Source organism: Oncorhynchus mykiss, chromosome 4 (genome assembly GCF_057628025.1).
Source record: "Oncorhynchus mykiss isolate SJ-2025 chromosome 4, ASM5762802v1, whole genome shotgun sequence".
Lineage (NCBI taxonomy): Eukaryota > Metazoa > Chordata > Actinopteri > Salmoniformes > Salmonidae > Oncorhynchus > Oncorhynchus mykiss.
In genome coordinates this window covers 64,888,619-64,903,810 of record NC_143025.1, presented here as the reverse complement: position 1 = coordinate 64,903,810, position 15,192 = coordinate 64,888,619, and the positions used below count along the sequence as shown (strand labels likewise).

At 44.2% G+C, this 15,192-nt stretch overlaps 1 protein-coding gene across 15 annotated transcripts in view; it reads right to left on the bottom strand.

The window, feature by feature from the left end:
• Positions 1-15,192, bottom strand: part of lama2 (laminin, alpha 2) — a 142,257-nt gene that overhangs the window by 41,253 nt on the left and 85,812 nt on the right. For 9 of the 15 annotated variants that reach the window (XM_090232607.1, XM_090232609.1, XM_036975728.2 and 6 more), the window contains 10 exons: positions 13,681-13,787; positions 13,108-13,371; positions 10,538-10,718; positions 10,172-10,308; positions 9,546-9,782; positions 7,748-7,891; positions 5,227-5,403; positions 4,543-4,728; positions 1,106-1,224; positions 701-818 (listed from right to left, as the gene is read on the bottom strand). In XM_090232607.1, coding sequence (XP_090088733.1) covers positions 701-818; positions 1,106-1,224; positions 4,543-4,728; positions 5,227-5,403; positions 7,748-7,891; positions 9,546-9,782; positions 10,172-10,308; positions 10,538-10,718; positions 13,108-13,371; positions 13,681-13,787 — 1,670 coding nt within the window. The remainder of the gene's footprint in view (positions 1-700; positions 819-1,105; positions 1,225-4,542; positions 4,729-5,226; positions 5,404-7,747; positions 7,892-9,545; positions 9,783-10,171; positions 10,309-10,537; positions 10,719-13,107; positions 13,372-13,680; positions 13,788-15,192) is intronic. The other 6 variants (XM_090232614.1, XM_090232621.1, XM_090232615.1 and 3 more) reach the window with 1 other exon arrangement.

Sequence of the window (15,192 nt, the reverse complement as noted above, 5' to 3'; positions counted from 1 at the left end):
ATGGGCGAAACAGAGACAGACACACGGTTACTGGTTAGGCTGTTACACCCCCCCCCCCCCCCGAGCCGCTCACGGTAGTGCCAGGCTCCACTGGAGCTCCAACGAGACACACGTACTGAGAATTAATCGGGTCAATTTGAGAAGCCATCTGTTCCCAGCAAACACGATAAACGCCTGTTTAAAAATACTTTATTAACTATGTGGCAGCTTCAAATACGTGCCATCTGTCTGGTTTGTTTATAGCCACCTTTATGAGGAATCCAGTAGGAGACACATCAGTAACACTCAGGTTTGGATGGAAGTTGTCGTAGTAACACAAGAGTTAATTAGGAGTGTATTAGAGCCGCGCTAAAGAGTGGGGGAGCTTTGGATGTGTCTGGATGGAGCTGTGAGAAAGAGAGGGAGAAAGAGAGAGAGAGAGCTGGCAGTTTTGATGAGAAGGATTGTCTTGTGGAGGGTTTCTAACAGCTGTTTCCTCCTGTCTCCATGTCTGTGGCTTTGATTGGACTGTGACTGACTGCCACACACACACACACACACACAAACCACACACACACCACACACACCACACACACCACACACACATACACACATACACACACACACACACACACCTCTCTGATGGATGACCCTGTCGCCATGGCTGATGCTCTGATGGGAGACACAGAGACACAGCTGTCTCAGTGGCTAGCTAGCTTACCTCGCAGGACAGGCCGGAGTAGCCCAGGGGGCAGTCACACTTCTCTATCTGGTGGGCCCGCTCACTCTCCATGGACGGCCTTCCCTCCTCTGCCACCTCCATAGAAATCTCAGAGATCCTGTGTTTTAGTAGAGAGAGAGATAGAGACAGGGAGTGCGACAGCCATGTGAGCCAATGTCAACGATACAACTATACTTGAAAATGATATGATCAAACGCTATTGCCCCTTGTTCGTTAAATGGAACGAACATGTCACTGTTAAATACAGAGGGTTATCCATGTTAACATGACATGACTAACCTGACCATGACACTAAAAGAAAGAGTGTAGAGTAAACAGCCTTTTAACGGTATGTTTAGGTCTAGCCCATTGTGTGTTCAGACAAAGACAGAGAGGAGAGCTTGCCTGCTGTGTCTCATCATGTTCCCATGGGAAGCCTTGATGAGGACGTAGTCAACATAAAACAGCACGTCCATGAAGTCCTCGCGTGTCATGGCCTTCTTGTCTTCGTACTTCCAATCGTGCTGAAAAGCAAAACATGTTGATGACATCACTGGCATCAAGATCCTATTCAATTACTCGAGAGGCTATGTCATGAACCCTCAAAGTTCCAGAAAGTAGTGAAAATGGCAGCCACCAGTCTAATTGTAATGAATAGCAGTGGTGGCATAATCCTCATTTTACTTATGCAGGAAAATAAAAGTAAGTCATGTGATATATCAGAAATTGTGTAAGATAATTATTTTATATACAGTACCAGTCAAAAGTTTGGACACACCTATTCACTACAGAGTTTTTCTCTATTTTTACAATTTTCTACATTGTAGAATAATAGGGAAGGCATCAAAACATTGAAATAACACCTACAAATAAAGTGTTAAATGAACATATATTTTATATTTTAGATTCTTCAAAGTAGCCACCCTGTGTCTTGATGACAGCTTTGCACACTCTTGGCAATTTCTCAACAAGCTTCATGAGGTAGTCACCTGGAATGCATTTCAATTAAAAAGTTAATTTGTGGAATTGTGTTGTGACAAGATAGACAGAAGATAGCCCTATTTGGTAAAAGACCAAGTCCATATTATTGCAAGAACAGCTCAAATAAGCAAAGAGAAACAACAGTCCATCATTACTTTAAGGCACGAAGGTCAGTCAATGCGGAACATTTCAAGAACTTTGAAGGTTTCTTGTGCAGTCGCAAAAACCATCAACTGCTAAGTGCTATGATGACACTGGCTCTCATGAGGACCGCCACAGGAAAGGAAGACCCAGAGTTAACTCTGCTGCAGAGAATAAGTTCATTGGAGTTACCAGCCTCAGAAATTGCTGCCCAAATAAATGCTTCCTTCAGTTCAAGTAACAGACACATCTCAACATCAACTGTTCGGAAGAGACTGTGTGAATCAGGCCTTCATGGTCAAATTGCTGCAAAGAAACCACTACTAAAGGACACCAATAATAAGAAGAGACTTGCTTGGGCCAAGAAACACAAGCAATGGACATTAGACCGGGGGAAATCTGTCCTTTGGTCTGATGAGTACAAATTTGAGATTTTTGGTTCCAACCGCTATGTCTTTGTGAGACGCAGAGTAGGTGAACGGATGATCTCCGCATGTGTGATTCCCACCTTGAAGCATGGAGGAGGAGGTGTGATGGTGTGGGGGTGCTTTGCTGGTGACACTGTCTGTGATTTATTTAGAAATCAAGGCACATTTAACCAGCATGGCAACCACAGCGATACTGCAGCGATATGCCATCCCATCTGGTTTGCACTTAGTGGGAGTATCATTTGTTTTTCTACAGGACAATGACCCAAAACACACCTCCAGGCTGTGTAAGGGCTATTTGACCAAGGAGAGTGATGGAGTACTGCATCAGATGCCCTGGCCTCCACAATCACCTGACCTCAACCCAATTGAGATGGTTTGGGATGAGTTGGACCGCAGAGTGAAGGAAAAGCAGCCAACAGGTGCTCAGCCTCTCACTCCTCATTCTATTCTGGTTAGAGACAATTTGCGCTGTTCCGTAAAGGGAGTAGTACACAGCATTGTACGAGATCCTCAGTTTCTGGGCAATTTCTCACATGGAATAGCCTTCATTTCTCAGAACAAGAATAGACTGACGAGTTTCAGAATAAAGGTGTTTGTTCCTGGTAATTTTGAGCCTGTAATCGAACCCACAAATGCTGATGCTCCAGATACTCAACTAGTCTCGTGAAGAAGGCCAGTTTTATTGCTTCTTTAATCAGAACAACAGTTTTCAGCTGTGCTAACATAATTGCAAAAGCCTTTTAAAATTATAAACTTGGATTAGCTCACACAACGTGCCACAGGAACACAGGAGTGATGGTTGCTGATAATGGGTCTCTGTACACCTAAAGTATGTATATACAGTATTCCATACAAAATCCGCAGTTTACAGCTGCAATAATAATTTACAACATTAACAATGTCTACACTGTATTTCTGATCAATTTTATGTTATTGTAATGGACAATTTTTTAAATTTTCTTTCAAAAACAAGGACATTTCTAAGTGACCACAAACTTTTGAACGGTAGTGTATGTGGGGACTCCTTCAAGACCGTTGGAAAGCATTCCAGGTGAAGCTGGTGGAGAGAATGCCAAGAGTGTGCAAATCCGTCATCAAGGCTACTTTGGGTGGCTACTTTGAAGAATCTCAAATATATATATTTTTTTTGATTTGTTGAAACTTTTTTTGGTTGCTACATGATTCCTTATGAGTTATTTCATAGTTTTGATGTCTTCACTATTAAAATAGTCAAAATAAAGAAAAGCCCTGGAATGAGTAGGTATGTTCAAACTTTTGGATGGTACTCTAATTATAAATACAGTTTATACACGTTTTATACACATGTTCGGTATAAATAGCCTCTAAAATATATGCAAACAGACCATAAATGTCTCAAAACATTTTTAATTGGAAAGCTGTTAGTGCTATTATATAATACAATATCACAACCTGTTGCATTTACAACTTGTCTACAGTAAGTCCTATCATCAACTGATTTCAGCCAGTGTATGGCTGTGGATTGACTGCATTGTTTGAATGGAATGTTGGCATAGCTTTGTAGCAAGTACGATCTGTACGCGTAGGCACATACTGCATGACTGCAAGGTGTCCCGATATCTTTTCCAACTGTCCCGTTATCTGGTTTTAATGTCTATTCTAGAATGCCCTTCTTATCAATCAGAAACGAGAATTCAACAACGCTGTGGTATAAAGTATTTTAATTCCTAATTCTATGATCACTTCAAAGTTAATTTCTCATGCAACATCTCCAGAGGTTAGAATCTAGCTTTGAAGAGTTTTTGGGACAATGACAAGAGATGTACTTGCATGGCATCCACCACAAAAGGACCACCATTTAACAACACAAGCGAGTTTCCGTGGCAAATGGATCATGACTGCATCCTTAGACATTAGGAAACTGTAACAACAAGACAAGAGACGGTCCACCATGTAAGCCTATGCCATGGGTGTTCCCAAACTAGTTTGGCCCGTGACCCCATATTTCCTCCAGTCTGATTTAGTGCCTGGTCTCGTCCAATCGGTTCTAACGACTTGTGGGCATAGCAGAGGGAAATGGTGTTTAGTGTATGTACATGTTCCAGAGTGTCTTATCGTTCAGTGATAGGGTCCTAATGTTTTGTAGCTTCAACCGTTCAAGAGCCACATTTGTAGGAAGAAAACAGAAACCGCTCTGTTTATTACAACCTCATCTGGCAGCTACCGGAGGTTACTGGCGTAACCCCAGTTCTATGAGGCGCAACTTTTCTTACGCTAGTTAGTTTGGGAAACACTGGATTATGTCCTTACCTCTGTCATGTCGATCTCGTGCCGGGTGAGTTGTCCAATCTGCAGTCCCTGCATGTGGCGGACCATCACCTTGTCTCTGTTGGGCCCTCCCTTTATGATGACCTGGGGTTCGTAGGAGGTGCGGCCTGTCTCGTCACGCCCCTCAAAGTAGATGGCGTACTTCAGCTTGCCGCCGTAGGCCGTGATCTAAAGAGGAGAAACCAAATCCAAGTAAAGAAGCTTGTTAGTACTATTCACATCTCTGAACAGAATACAGTCAACTCCTGATAAGTGCAAGTTAGAAAGTATTTCAAAGCAGTATTGTTCACCAGGTCTCAATTCAAATACATTTATTGTCACTCCGGATATGTGCATGGGTTTGGGTTCAGTGTAAGCATAGTCTATACGTAAAGCAGTCCCGAGCAACTACATACAGTATATTTTTTAATTACATTTTTTATTTTACCTTTCTTTAACTAGGCAGGTCAGTTAAAGAAAAAATTCTTATTTTCAATGACGGCCTAGGAACAGTGGGTTAACTGCCTTGTTCAGGGGCAGAACGACATTTTTTTACCTTGTCAGCTCGGGGATTCGATCTTGCAACCTTTCGGTTATTAGTCCAACGCTCTAACCACTATAAGGATTCAATTGTACACCTGTTATCAACTTGGGGTTTAAATAACATCGAGATGAGGGTGCTCTCACCATGGAACCATGGAATTGTTCAGGCAGTCTCCAGTAGTAGAGTTCGTTCAGCTTCTGGGTGACCAGGTCAGCATTAGCGATGATCTCTGGGTGCTGGAAGGTCACTCCGCTTGTGGTCTCTTGCAGGTTGGCTTTGTCCACTAGGGGCAGCTTGGTCTGCTCTGGTTTCAGGGACAGCTACAGCAGCACAGACACAACAAACAAACAGCATCACTTATTGGCCTTAATGTCACACAAAATACACAGATAACGGGTTGTATTTGGGAAGCTCTGTCCCAAGGGTTTAAATGGCCTATGTTGCGAGAGAGCGATGCAAGTGTTTTTCAAAAGGAAAACAGCCTCTGTGACATTGGACAACTGTATTCTCCAATAACACACCAGGACTCAGCCTCTCACATAGTTGTAGATTAAAATGCATTTCACATCCTGAGGGCAGGCCAGAGATGTGTTTAATTGGGCAAGTAGAACATGCATATATTTAAGAAGCCACTTCTCTACAGTAGACTATGCTTCTGAGGCCCCTGTTTTAAATTTGCCCTCCCTTCCCATCTAAATATCCAGCAAATGGCTCACTAAAGGCTCCAGGGGGGCCAGGCTGTGCCCCTCACCTCACCATGCAATCTCATGACTCACTGACTTAGAGAGAATCTCCTGACTTCCAATGAATGAGGGAGAGGATTCTCAACTGTCTGTCTTTTTTCTCTCTTCATCTTAAAGCAAACAAATTTAGATTAACTTTGGGACGGCAACCTTTATTTAATTTGTTTGTCGTTTCCATTTATATGAAAGAAGGGTCCCTCTTCCGATGTCCTCAGCCGCGGTCTCCATGGACACAGCGGATGGAGGGTTATCAGGTCTGAGGCGCTCTGGCAGAAAATCCTTATTAAAAACAAACAGGGAAGCTGCAGCTCCCAGCCTCTGCCTGCTCCAAGCCCCCAATAAACCCTCTCCCACCCACTGTACGAGGCTATAATATATATTATCCTTCTGTTTGTGCTTGGTCCCCCTGGTTCTCACTACGTTCCATAAATTACAGGGAAATAAGATGGAGAGTAAATACCTGGTTGGGAATGAATCAATGGAGGAGAACCACTTTCATGAAATTAATATTTACCCTGTTTCCCATAAAATCATATAGCTGTGTTGTGGCATTTCTCTCTAGACTATTTCAGTACTTGTGGTTGCACATACAGTAAGTTGTAAAGTGTAATCGGACTAATTCATGTTTGTTAACTGTTGCATGAGAACAAATTTTGTTTTATCATAGCCCATATTAAGTAGCCTATATCAAGAAAGCATAGAACAGTGGCCACCAACCTTTTCTGTGCCGAGACCCCTTTCTGAGTGAAAAAGCAGGCCATTTAAACATGACTTTTAAAAAACGTACGCCTACGCAACATTAACCTATTAAAACACTTCCGTAGCAATGAGGTTTATGCAGTAGGCTGTAGGCTCAATACATCACTGCATATTGGCTATCCTTGAATTGCCCTGCCAATGGTGTTCTTCTCAGACCATTTTAAAATGATATTTTCAAACGGAAGGCATATGATCACACTGGTAATATATAATTTGTTATAGGCCTATTACTTGTGAGCCATAAATTTAAATTGTTAGCATTAGTATTTATTTTATTTTATTGTGATGGTCAGTCTCAGCGGATGGAGGGAGGGAGAGCGCGAGGGAGGGAGAGGCGGCCTCTCACTGTTCATCAGCTCTTCCTCCTCCTGCTGACTGACCAAAAATGGGACAGTCTTCCAGCTGACGGGTGAAACTCGATCGCATTTAATTTATTTCTGAAATACGCTACTCCTCGATTTTAGAGAGACGCAAGTCGCTAACAACAACGCAAATATATTGACACACTTTGCAGCGCGAGTGGAAAGGGACAGGGCGTTTCACGGCTTATAAAAGTGTTGAGTGAAGTGTTGACAGTGCTGAATAAAAATGTGAATACTAAATCATTCAGAAAACAGCAGCAGTCTCTCTGTAAGTCATGTTTTTGTTTAGTTTTGAAATCTCACACAGTAGAGTCCGCAAACAAATTCTCAGTGGGCTTGTGAAAGCTGCAGACACGGTGATCTGAGCTATCTAGTTAGCCAGTGGTAGGCCTATAAATTGACTTTGCTCTCCGGGTCCGCCGGGTAGACGGGAACAGTTTGCCTACCCGGCGCGCAGGGAAGCTGAATCAATTGCACCTACCTCAAACAGCGCGAAACGAATAAGAAAATAGGAAAGGAAGGCTTTATCATTTGGCCTTTTACAGAAATAAATGGCCATCGAGTAGGAAAGCCTTGGAGATCTACCGGTTGGTGACCACTGGCATAGAACATTATTCATATTATATGTGTTTGTCTGTGTGTGCGTGTTGCGTGATGTGAGTGGGTGCACTCGCAGTTGCTGTATGTTTGTGTATGAATACAGTACCTGTGTGTGGGTGGACTTGCATATGATGGGGAATACATGTGTAGATGTGTGCTGCGTGTGGATTTCTGTCACGTTTCTTCATGACTTGACTTACCCACATGCGGATGAGGCCCTGTGCCTCAGTACAGGTGCTGGACATACCAAAGCAGTAACACTGACTGCAGCCTAGTGGGTTGCTTGTGCTCAGGCCGAAAGTCCTCGACTTACACTGGTCACACTTCAGACCCTGTATATTCACCTGGGGACCGAACACTCAGGAATTAAGACACAGTCCAAGTCCAAAATGGCTGATGACCAATATTGTCCACACACACAAAAAAATGACATTTTCAGTAAAGTATACATAAGAACAAATATAAAATCAATCTGAACAGATTTTCAAAGATAATATAGGCCTAGAGAGATATTTGATTTAAGACAGAGCCAAGCTATAAATAACAGTGGCGGAAAAAGTCATATCTCTTGTGCTCTTCGCCTATTCTGCTCTGGACTGATCAAAGAAGGTGATATTCACAAGAATCCAAAGGCAGCCATGTGTGTAGATACAGTAGGTGCATGTCAAAGGGGCTACTGTGCATGTGTACCACAGTGACATGTGTCTGAGAAGGAATGATAAGGGGCACACCCCCGCGTACAGCAGACACACACAGTGACAGCCCTGATAACAGTGCATCACACCAAAAAACACTATTTCATATGGAACTTTCCCCTTCTATTTCATCTTTTGCTTTTCCCTAGCTAATACACTCCCAAAGCATCCAGAACTGAGAAGCAGCATTCATAACAGACATTGGTTGTGCCATGAACTACATATTAACGCTTTGTTTAAACACCAGTCTGTGGGTTTGACTTGAAGGAGGATGCTAAGGATGCCAGAAATTCCATTGCCATGGCTTCATGGAACACACAGAGCCACGCCACCCCATCACCGTGTCCATCACCCCTCCAGTCACTCTCCATCACTAACATCCCTACACCCATCAACCTCTTATCTCTATCCTTCCATCCCAGTAGTCTAAAATAAACATCCAGCGAGGGAAGACGCACACACACACAACAGTACAACAAGAGACCCAACAACAACAATCATCTCTTCTGCATGTGTCACCTTACTTCAGAGTAGAAAGTGGCTTTTTACTGGGTCTCTCTCTCTCTCTCTCTCTCTCTCTCTCTCTCTCTCGATCTCTCTCTCTCTCTGTGTGTGTGTTAATGAGAGTCATCACCTCTCATAGGTGGCCCCTATGTGACAGCCTGTCACAATGTCACAGCACTGTCACTGTGAGGCACGGAGCCGGGGATGGCGACGCCTGCCTGCCTGCCTGGCGCTAGCTAATCTGAATGCCTTCCCCCCACGTCAGGTCTATTTCCATCTCACACTTCCTCCCCCACACAGACGCTACCCTGCCTGCCTGGGTTTTGTTTGCCTGGCTCCGGGTTTGTTCGATGCTGGCAACCAGGCAGAGGATGGCGACAGGCCCCTATGCTGAGCCCAGATAGGGAAGGTACGGAGAGCTAGAGTGCTGCTGTTGAAACACAGGCTATATGGAGCAATCTGCCTTAGTCATTCTAATGGGACATTTCCAGGTAGTTGCAGTGAGGCTTAGAAAATACAGGCCTAGTTATGCTATGTAACTCCAAGTTTAAAATGTGAAACTGGCAGTGAAAGCTACTTGGATTAAGTCAGTGCTGGCTAGACATCAGGGAGGTGCCAGGAGAGCTGGCTTTGGTTTCTTTTGGGAGAATTTCATTGTAGTTTCTTGTCATCACTTATTTGGAGAGGTCTGATGCAATCACTTGACACAGCATCCTGTGATGAATATTCCAGAAGAGAATAGTAGAGTATATAGATAGTAAATAGAGTAGACCACAATCAACTGATGGTTGTGGGTTACCTTGCAGCTGCATTGTCCAGTCCTGTCTGCACAGGCGCACACATCCTGGTCTGCATCACAGGTCTGGCTGTCTGAACCTGCCACGTTGCATTTGCAGGAAATGCATTGTGGGAAGTCCCGGTAGCCCAGCTTACACTCGCTGCACTTCTCTCCCTGGAACTGGTCCCGGCACATGCAGCAGCCGGTGTTGGGGTTACACTGCTGCGTCACTGAGCCCACCTGGTTACAGCCACAGGCCTGTGGAGGAGATGGTCAACTATTCATAATCAATGTACCATTATATTAATCAATACCCAGTCACAAAGGGTTAATCCATCGGCTTCACATAGTACACAGACCTTCCACAAAAGCGGGTTAAAACATTGGCTGCAAAATTAATTATACAATTATGCATATCGTCACAGCAGTAATCCCATGATGTGTTTCTCCATGAAATCTCAAAGCACTTCTGTGCAGTTTTAATTTCTATTTTGTGAATGTTCCGTACTATAAAAGTTGAAGTTATTTTGCTAAACCTTTTTAATGAGCATTTTTTATCAACAAAAGAATAGGCCTAACTCCAGGAAAGAGCCAGACAGGACTAGTTTGGAGGGGAGTGGCGTGAGATGAGGTGAAGTAAGGTGTACCTTGCAGCCCGCCATGATATCATGACCCCAGTGATTGGGGGCACATTTGTCACATCTCTCCCCCACGGTGTTGGGAGGGCAGACGCACTGTCCTGTGTTGGCGTCGCAATTATTTCCCACATGGGCACACTGGCACGCTGGGAAAGAGGCAGGAAAAACAAACTCCACTCAAAACAACAGAATAGGCTCAGCACCACAACTTTCCATTAAACCTGGAAGAGAGTAAATACCCTTTTTGGTTTGAGGTCATCCAGCATTTAACATCAAGGAAAGCGGTAATCAAATCTAAATAAGATGTATTCATGTTTTATATTGACCAAAAGTTCTCTGCAGACATCAATCAGTTAGATGGCAGTCAGTTCTTACGTGCGCAGCCACCCTCCTGGAAGTTGAAGTGTCCCGGAGCGCATCGGTCACACTTGGGCCCAGTGACACCAGGCTGGCACCGGCACTGGCCCGACTCGTCACAGTCAAAGGACTTGGACCCAAAGGAGTTACAGTTGCAGGGGGCACAGACTCCAGCGGACTGAATGCCGTAAGTCTGGGGCTGGGAGACAGCACAGAGATACTGAGGTCATTCAGGGACTCCAGAGAGCTGTCATAGACAGACATAGGGTGCTATTACCACAGCAAACAGGTACAGCACACAGTGACACACCGCAAACACTGTAAAACACACAGCTCAATACTTCAGACTAAGTTTTCAAGAACACACAGCATTCAATTACGTCTCTGCACGAGAAAACATGATTTGAACCGTAGTAACAATAGTAACAGTTCAATTGATGGTGAGGATATACAACATATTAGAAGTCCAAAACATAATCTAATATAAACTCATTTCTCCGTGCGTCGGGCAGAGGAAATGCCCATGTCTCACTATAAATGCAGCAACATGTGGTGAATAAGTAAATGGGAATTGTAGCTATAGAAGGCGAGGCGACGGGGAAAGGAGGCAGCCAGAGACAGATGGTTCGATATGAATCTGATTATATGAGGAGCCAACAGCTCCTGCCTGGCTGGCAATCTGCATTATTCTCCCTTCAACAGGAAGGAATGGTGACGGTGGTAGGTAGCACACATCCCTGGGCCTCTCCCCCAGACTACCCCCCCCCCCCCCCCCCTCCGGGGAGCTCTCTCTGGGGGTGCTGGGTGTCCTGGTGGGATGCTTCCACCAACCCATGTGGATCCAGCTGTCTCGGAGGCGGGAGTGGAAATGGATGGCTGATTGATTGACAGAGAGCGGTTAGCGCCTGAGCAGCAACCAGGTGTTGTGTTAGGGATGACTGACGTCTGTGTGTGAGAAGTGCCTGCTTACTCTTGTCAGCACAGCTAAAGAAAAATGTGTGTATATGTAGCGTGTTTGTGTGTAGCGTTGTTGTGTGTAGCGTGGTTGTGTGTAGCGTGGTTGTGTGTAATTTGGTTGGGTATAGCGTGGTTCCAGCCTGGTGTGTTAGCGTTGCACACAATATGAGCGAAGTAGGCAATCATTGCCTTGGCTAATTCTCACTTGAAACCTCATTTTTGTGTTTAGTAGGTTAAATTACACATTCGGTTAACATAATATACCATAGTGATCTGTTCTTGCAATTTGTAGTCTATGACATTTCAGATTTACATATGATAATTTTTCACTAAGTAGTTTGGAGCAAACTACTTTTTATCAAAGTAACTTAAGGTAAGTAAACCATGTTTTCCTTAAGGGTAGCTTTTGTGTGTCTTTAGTGTGAAGTAATTGGTAGCTTGGTACACAATATTTTCAGAGTAGCTTCCCGAACACTGCCACTGACCAAGGTGAAAAAACTGAACTTTTAAATAAGAGTTCAATTAAGATGAATGCTGTAAGAAAGGCTGAATAAGTAACTATCACAACGTAAAGGGCCGGCTTGATAAGTGGGCAATATTATAGAACAACAACTTATGAAGAGATCTCACATCAATTGAAGGGTCTAGTGGGGGCTGGATATTTCCAAGAATCCGCAATCACCTCTTTACAATGTAGATTACTATCTGACTTAATCACACTGTGCATTATATTTTTCTTCAACGCCTCAAGGATTTACAATTACATCTAGCTGCACAGTACAAACGTAGGATCTTAATTGGATCACTCTTTTGCTGCTGAGAATTGCATTCCTGTACCTGCAGAAAATGCAGATGAGCTTTGTGATTTACACAAATTCACTAAAAACCTGCACTAACACACAATTATATTAATAGTATTTCACTTTTCATGTTATGGACTAAACGTTCAAATCCTGTTGCTGAAGGATTATTTTGCTGCGACAATATGGGTCAAATTAAGATCCTACATCTGTATATCTAAAGAATTCTGTTCTGCACCTATACCTTATCTGCAACCAGTATATGGATATTTACATACATAATAGTTCATATAAGTACAATTCTAGCTCAATTAAAATATGCATTAGTATGTGCAGCCTGTATCACACAAGGCTACTCAGTGACAGGTCCAGGTGAAACCTGAGCAGAAAGCAGAGGCTAAGAAGAGTGGAGCACCAGGCTGTTTCACATACAGTCATTAAGGTCAGAGGCTTACTGCTGACCAGGCAATGTGTCATGTCAGCTCAGGTCAGGTTAGAGTCATGCTGTGGTCCAGCCAGTACACATCAGATCTGTTCTGTTCGGAAGATGGTGAGTGGTCAGTTGTGGTCGGTCAGAGAAGGCCTATATGGTCAGGTTTGAAGTGGGGTCAGGTTGCAGTCACATATAGTCAGGGTCTGGGATGGACATGTTCGTCGTGGCTAGGTGAGGCAAAATTATAACTATGGACCCTGTGGGTTGGTTGGTGGGTGAATGGGTGGTCGGCGGATGGGTTGGTGGGTGGGTGGGTGGTTGGCTGGGCAGGCTTGGGATGCATCACAGCACACTAACACACTAAAACACTCAGTGCTGCAAATCTTTACTGTCTTTACCGCTGTGGTGCGGTAGGCTGCCCTGGGACAGCCCCCAGAGCGGGACGAGCCCCAGCGCTGGACCTGCTGCAGCCGGACCCTCTCTATTGGCCTGCGCGTCTCCCGACGCTCATAACCCTGGCGACCCAGGTCGCAGCGATGGCCCACGAAGCCGGGCTTACAGATACAACGTCCCTCCAGGTCGCAGCGCTGGGACATGGCCCCTGTACGGCTGCAGGAGCACGGCTTACACACCTGCTCCTCTGCATCCCACCAACAATTGGGCTTCATTCACCAGGAGCAGTGAGGGGCAGGAAGTTAGTTATCTGTGAATGTCTGAGGTACTGAGTATAAATGAGGTCGTCACCCTAAAACTTTGGGAAATATTTAGATGACAATATATTTGTGAAACCAAACACCGGAGTGAAAAATTGGTTCAACTTCAGACATTACTAATCAACAGTATCTGACGCAGTAACTGATTTGAAATGTCCCCATAGATTGTCCACCTTTTTATGGGTATCCCAATGATAAAATGACATAGTGACCGAATTGACAAGATTCGGAATGACAACTGATACTTTGGTGACCTACCATGCACTCGTCACACTGCCGTCCCACCACATGCTGCTTGCATGGGCATTGCCCATTCTCCTGGTGGCAGACCTCCGACACAGAGCCATTGTTGTGACACTGGCAATCTGTAGACCAATGAGAGGGGTGGGGAGGAGAAGAGGGGAGGAGGGGATATCAGTTGAAAGAATCAGATTTAGAATAACAAGGATCAGTCTAAGTTCAGCCCCAACAAGGCCCTCTCAGATAAGGGTATGTACTGTACAGTACAACTATATCCTCTTGTTCTCTTCGGTCCTATTGCTGTGCAGTACTACTGTCTATTGTCATCAACTCATACAGAGTACGCAAATCCAACCGCTTTCAGATTGCTAGACACAGGAACACATTTGCATTGTATAACCGGCTCATTATTTACTTTAAAAAGTCCCAGTGATCTGCAAGAGAAAACACAGGCACAGATGGTTTCCTATAGGACTGGTTGGAGGGGACATTTGCTTTTTTTCTGTCTTTGTACTGTGCTCAGTCGCCCACATAAGGTTTAAAAATGCCTGCATTTATTCAATGTTTAACAGGTTGGAATGAGTATGAGTTGTAAGACTCCCTTTCTCATCCTGACAGCATGGAGTCCAGATGGGATCTAAAGTGGGTCAAGTTTTTAATTCGGGCTGTCTGAGAGAAAGAGAGAAGTCGGGTTGATGGTTTCATGGCACACTGAAACCAGCAACAAGATTACACTGTGCGTCAGCCACATTAAGTTGCAGAGATCTGTGACAATGATCATCAACTTGTTTTCCCTGCCACCGTGATAGCATGGGCAATTTCCATCAACGACGGCCCTGTTTCTGCATTCCTAATGCTGATTACTCCTTGTCCGCCCAAAATGCCCCAACACCACAATACTCAGTTAGGACAGCCAGACTAAGTCAGCGAAAATGGACTTCTTCTCACCAACCTACTTTTTTCGTTCGACAGATTTCATTCAAACGGAAGTAGTGCGCCTGCCTTTTATCACTGCAGATGAAGGCAGCTATTCCATTCTATTGTAGAAGTCTATAGAGGCATTAGCTGCATGTTTAACTATTGTGCTTTCCCTGTCTATAGTCTTAATGTACTGTCAATCACTACCAATACCTCGATCATTTCTTTGTCGTCTTTATCGCAGCTGTATATCAAGAGTTATAAATCAGGAATTAATTTGGCTATGAGCCGTGATAAGCTGTAATGCATTTTTAATTATCTTGGCATCATCGTCCAATGGGTCGTTTTGGTAAACTGAGACTAATTAGTTATCTTCATCCAAACATTGTCAACGTCGCAGACTGTACAGCTGAGAACAGAGAGGCAGATGAATGATAAACTTTTATGGGTTGAGCATTGAAGTTTGCAAGTCAACACAGGTTGTTTATGTGGATTTACACAGACAGTCACCATCTGCACACATTCTCATATTCTCAAAGCCAAACATTTTCAAAGACACCGCCACATCTGGCATGCAGGCTGTCTGTCAGGCAGGCAGGCAGACAGGCAGCG